The sequence below is a fragment of the Peromyscus californicus genome, unplaced genomic scaffold (assembly GCF_007827085.1).
Source record: "Peromyscus californicus insignis strain IS unplaced genomic scaffold, ASM782708v3 Scaffold_17__1_contigs__length_78620276, whole genome shotgun sequence".
Classification (NCBI taxonomy): Eukaryota; Metazoa; Chordata; class Mammalia; order Rodentia; family Cricetidae; genus Peromyscus; species Peromyscus californicus.
The window spans coordinates 59636331-59642668 of NW_026294469.1; the positions used below are offsets into that span (position 1 = coordinate 59636331).

Genomic DNA, 6338 nt, shown 5'->3' on the forward strand with positions numbered 1-6338 from the left:
ATCAGACCTTTATTTGGATTTTTAGTATGTGGGTTAATGTCATAAGTTAATAAATTTTTTTAAATGAAATTAGACGCAGCCTGATTTTCCCCCTGAGGTACTAACACAGCACTTGATTGAAAAGATCTCTTTGACAACTAATGAATATCTTAGGGCTCCTGGCAGGTTTTACTTTTAATATAATTTTTAAGGAGGTGCAAATTCTTCCAGTATGGGTAGATTTCGTAACTCATCTGTCAGCATACTGTCATACTTTACTTCTTTATAGAATTTTAAGAACTAATACATTATTATGTTCCAAAGTATTAATAATGGCTTTAAGAAATATGTAATTTTCTAAGTATTTTGAATTTATTGAGAGGCATGTGAAGGCACTGATGCATTCTGCTTAAGCATGAGTTTCACGGACATTGTGTGCAATATTTTATTAAGAGGACTTGGGTATGGGATATTAAAAGTAAGACAATTGTTCAATAATTAAATATTCTTTGTTAAAAATGTCATTCTTAATGGGGTTGGAGATGATCTGCATATATTTCAGTGTATCTGAAGAAATGGAATATGGTTAGTTATTCATGACATCTGAATGGGAAAGTGGGGGAGCATGTGCAGACTCATTTCTAAGTGGCAATAGGTGGAAGATGCCATGAACTGAAAAATCTGAAAACTCATTTTTTTTTAGTTAACTCTCATCAGTAATGAAATTAGTAGCTCTATTTTTTTTCCTTTAGGGGACATTGCTGTGCTCACAGCGATGATGCTCATCTAATTATAAAGACAATTGCCAAATACTGAGCTCCTGCTTGCATGACATTGTACACTTCAGTTTCTTCCTATCACTCTGGACATACCTTAGATTTCTCAGCAGCTATCTCTTGGCTCCCTGACACTGAATTTTAGAGTGCCTGCAGGCTCTGTGTTGGACTTTACTGACACGGTCCTCTCCCTCTCCCTCATCCACAGCCACACTGTCAGTGGCTCTTTCTGTATCTGGTACTGATGACTCATAAGATTTTCTTTATTTTAGAGCAGTTTGGTGCCATTGCCTTGATTTGTTCTCATACACTGGGATTTTACCTACCATACTTTCATAGGATCCACATAAAAGGCAACCCAACAAAAACAAATAATAATGTGATATCAATATGAACACTCTTGATTTCTTAGAGGAACTCCATACATCTGCAGACAACACAGAAAGAAGCTCTTACACAGACTTCCCCTTGAACAGTGCCATATACCACTTCTCCTGAATGTGTTAGTCAGCAAGGTTTCACTTGAATCTCACTCAAGTGCTTTGAATCTCTAAAGGACCCAAATGCCATACTTAAAATTGTTTTCGCCTATGGAATTGTTGAGAGCCATAGGCCCCAAGAGAGAAAGACAAACATATCTCAGGTGTATTTCAATTCAGTGTGGAATTGCATAAGTAACAATAAATATTTGTTGTGGATGAATCCATAACCCCTTACAAATTGTGCTTCAGTTGCATTTCTGATTGCGTTGTTACAGGCCATGAACACTGGCAGCCAGCAGCCCTCTGATGCTTTTTAATCAAAGAACAGAATCCTAAAAAGGTCAGAACCATAACTTATAAAAACACTTTTCACAGGCTGTCCCAAAAGAAATGAAAGATCAAAATGTGAGTGATTCCCTAAGCAGAATGCTATCCATCCAAATATGAGAATAAAAAACACACTGTTTCAAAGAAGTCAGCATTGACACATGTTGGAAAAAGAAATAAATTTCTCCTGTACCATGGACAGCCTTCTTCTATTTTCTCTTTTTCATCTACGTTTCAGAAATTAAATTATTTTCATGGGTTTGAAAAATCTGATCCCCATATCAACAAATGGAAGAAGCCATCCTCCCACCAATCACTTTAATAAAACAATTTGGCTCTTGCCACATGGAATTTATTTACTTTTGCTGGTAATTTCCCCCAGGATAGTTATAACTCTCTGACCATCATTGCATGCAATTTTATCTGGGAAGTAGAATGAAAAACAGGGCGGTATGATTGTGTGATCTTGGGTCTGGAGTGGTCTCCGGGTGAATGTTTGTATGGATGTGCATTTTGTCTTTATCAGCCTTCCAATTTAAATACAGGCTGTCAACTGCCACTCACCATGCAGACACATTCTCTGTGATATGAAATATGAAAGAATTAATGTAAGTTTTGTTTTGTTCCTTTTATATATTTTTAGCAAAGCTATACATCACTTTCCCCATTCCTTCTGCTGTCTCCAGCCCCTTCCAAGACCCCTCCTTCCATATCACTTCACTTTCAAAGGTTTATAGACTGAAGTCTCTTGGTCCCACCAAGTCCCACCTGGGCAGCAGCTGTTTTTAAAGAATAATCACTCAGAGGCTTAACATTAATTAAAAACTGTGTGGTCTATGGCTCAGGCTTCTTGATAACTATCTCTTTCATCTTAAATTAATCCATTTCTATTAATCTATGTTTTACCACATGGCCATGGCGTTACCGGTCTGCTGGCATATTGCTCCTTGAGTGGTGGGCTGGCATCTGCCTTTCTTCTCCCTGTATCTTTCCTTGGATTTCATGCCTGGTTATAACCTGTCTTGCCATAGGCCACAGCTGCTACTTTATTAATGATAGCAACTCATATTCACAGCATACAGAAAGACCATCCCACAGCAAAGGCTCATAGCCCTTTTTATTATTTTCTTTTTTTTTTTTTTTTTGGTTTTTCGAGACAGGGTTTCTCTGTGTAGCTTTGCGCCTTTTCCTGGAACTCACTTGGTAGCCCAGGCTGGCCTCGAACTCACAGAGATCCGCCTGGCTCTGCCTCCCGAGTGCTGGGATTAAAGGCGTGCGCCACCACCGCCCGGCTCCTTTTTATTATTTTCTATGAAAGACTGTTTCGCAGCAGACACCTTGGTACTCTGCCTCTTATAATCTTACCTTGTCTTCCATGATGTTCACTGAGCCATACATGTAGGGGCTGTGATGTAGATGTATCTACTGGGGCTGGGATCCCCAAAATCCATTAATCTCTGAGTTGAGCCCAGTTGTGTTTTTCTGTGATGGACTCCATTTGCTGTGAAGGGAAGCTTCTTTGTCGAGAGGAGGTCGCTACACTTATTTGTGGGTATAAGGATACAGTTTTGAATATAGTCAGGAATTAGACTGGTTTAGCAAAGTGTCAGTGGTAGATGTTCTTCTAAGAACCATTGCCTCACTGACTATGGAAAGTTAGCTGGGGTTCTAGTCCCAGACATCATCTCTGTGTTGTGTATAATTTTAAGTAAATATAAAATAATATTTCTTGAGGCTTTGTCCAACAATCTTGGTCTTATTTCCTCCTGTCCTTTTGCATAAACGTTTTCCCCACACCTTGCAAAATAATTTCCTCCCAGGTTCAGTTTCCTGCTTCATATCACATGTATACTGCTATTCCGCTCTCAAGCCACTCACTCAGCTTCCCTGTATACTTTTGGTTTCTATGGTTACTCCATGTTGTAGACTCACACCTGAAGATTTACAGGTAGGAAAATGCAGATGAGAGAGAAAAATGAAATTTAATTTTTCTTTGCAGCTGAATACTATTCCATTTTGCATATGTACCACATTTTCATTATCTGTTCATCTGTTGAAGGACATTAAGATTGTTTGTTTCTTAGCTATTGTGAATAGTGTGACAATAAACATGGATGAGCAAATACCTATTTTTATTTTTATGTATGTGATATGTAATGCTTGTTTGCATGAGTGTTGGTGGAGACTCGAGGCTTCTGGTCTTGATGAATCTTCTTTAAGTACTTTCCACTATATTCACTGAGGCAGGTCAGGGTGTCTCCTCCCATAAAGCTATTCAGTCTAGCTAGCCAACTGCTTCAGTGAATCCCATCTCTGCCATCAGAGTGCTAGCAGGAAGGAGGACAACCACATCCACCCATGGGAGTGCTGGGGATTTGCACTTTTATCCTCACAATTGCATAACGTGGTTTTTACACACTGAGCTATCTTCCCAGCCCTGACCAAAATGTTTTAAAGTTTCATTTGCAATACTAACCGTAATGTCTTCAGATGGAGAAAAATAAAAGGTGGAATGCATAAATAGGAACTTCACTGGTGGCCATTTCTTTTACTCTTTTGTTTTTCCCTAAAAATTATACATTTACATAGTCATGCAATTCTCTGGGCCTGATAAAATCCATAACTTTTTAAAAAATATTTATTTATTTAAGTATACAGCATTCCATCTGTATGTACACCTGAATGCCAGAAGAGGGCATCATATCTCATTATAGATGTTTGTGAACCACCATGTGGTTGTTGGGAGTCGAACTCGGGACCTCTGGAAGGTCAGCCAATGCTCTTAACCCATGAACCATTTCTCCAGTCCTTAAACCCTGTCTTGAAAGACCAAAAATCTTTAAAAGAAGGAAGAAATCCAGCCACTGCCCTGACTTTAACCTGAGTCATCTGTTCAGTCCTTACTACCCCCACCCACCCTCCGAGTATTCAGAATAGTTCAGGAGTAATTCCAAGCCTTGTGGGGTGCTAAAATACATGTGGCTTTTCCCAGTGGCTTCCAAACTCGCCTCCACATTACTGGCAGAGAAGTTTTGCTGATACTGCATGTAAGGCTGCAGAGAGTCATCTCCAAAGTTATGGAAAGGAGTGTTCCAAGCCTGACTACTCTGGGCTTGAGAATACAAAGACTGAGTGTTCCAGACCTGGTTGCTCCAACTTGGGTTGGTCAAGGCCTGGTTGCTGCAAGTTGAGTTGGTCCAGGTCTGGTTACTGCAAGTTGGGTTGGTCCCGGTCTGGTAGCTCCAAGCACTGGTCAAAGTCTGGCTGTCCCACATTGAAAGGCTTCCAGATGTGTTCAGACAGCCCTGGGGATAGCTGGAATGGAGGCTGGGATACGCCACAAACGCAGAGCCCTTCTGAGTCACACCGTTGCTCGTCTTCAGCCACTGGTTTTTCTGCCATTGCTTACATTTCATTCTTTGGTTTTGGAACCAGGTCTTAACCTGCTTATAGCTAAGGTTGAGAATGGCAGAGAGCTTTCTTGCATCTGCTGGAGGTTGAGGTACCTTTGTCTCTGAAATCTGTCCCTGAGTGCACACAGCTGTGCCTGAGAGAACACGGTCCGCATCTTCTGCTTCTTGGTGTGGACCTTGTTGTCCCCCTTCTCGACGTCCTCCTCAGACTCAGGACCAGTGAGCTTCAGTTTGGGCCTGGTGGAAGAGTCAGGGCTGTCCTGAAGAGGTGGGTCCACAGAGGAAGGGCGAGGAGAGGCGATCTCTTTTCGGAGCATCTCAGCAGCAACTTGTGAGCAACGATAATTTTCCTCAGGACCGTGAACTTCAGGCATTGGTGACAAGTCACCAGAATTTGCTACTTCGTCGTAATAAGGCAGACTGTGGGAACCACGGAGATCCACACTCATGTCAGATAGAACTCAGTCGGAACAAACAAAAAAAAAAATTAACAAGTACAACAAAAAAGCTAAGACCTTAAAACTCAATATCTAGGAGGAAGGATCCTAGAAATGACAAATTAATATGTTCAGATGTAAATTATCAAGAGGCCAGAAGGAAGCAGGCTTCCCTCTCAGTCTTCCAGCAACAGAGGGAGAGGCCAGCTCAGCCTAGCTGGAGGCCAACAGCTTCAAAAACCATAATTTTTTATGTTCACATAATTTCCTTTTTCCCAAAGCAGTTACTTCTATTTCTTTTCACTGATTGCTTTTCAATTTCCTCTGTATTTCTGAGTAATATGGATGTATACAGTAGGTTTAGGTCCTGCCTATGAGAATTTAATTTTTTTTTTTTTACATTTTAACTTCTTTACCCACATAGGTATATTTTTACTTACTCTACTGTTGGTATTTGCAATATTAGACATTTAGTAAATATTCAAAATAGCATTCAGTACTTACACAGTAAATGCATCCTGAGCGAGACAAAGCATATACTAGCGTGCAAGCTTTTGCTTATGCAGTGTCTTTTATTTGCCTAGAGTTAAGAGTTGTTTGTTGTATAATTGGGAAAATAATTAACAGTACATTTCCTGTCTGCATATGAAAACACCTTGGCTATTCTATCAGTTTCATTTTACTGGAAAAAAGTCTCTTCTAATATTTTAGCATCTGCTTCTGTCTGAATCGATGGTTCCCAGACTTATGGTAGAATTACAGCTACAGGAATTCACTTCACCAGCAAGCTAGCATCCTGAAGCCAATCACTGGTAATCTTTCTCATTCAAACACTCTTCTTAGTATATCTAGAAACACATCAGTTCTGTTTTTGTTTTTTGTTTTTTGTTTTTTTTTTTTGGTTTTTCAAGACAGGGTTTCTCT

General features: G+C 39.9%; 1 protein-coding gene across 1 annotated transcript; it reads right to left on the minus strand.

Moving 5' to 3' along the window:
- Positions 1 to 4467: 4467 nt before the first annotated feature.
- On the minus strand, positions 4468 to 5426 carry LOC128112380 (homeobox protein NANOG-like). The gene is given in 2 exon segments (XM_052741403.1): positions 4468 to 5040; positions 5043 to 5426. Coding segments are annotated over 2 exon segments (957 nt in total).
- Between the last annotated feature and the right edge of the window lie 912 nt (positions 5427 to 6338).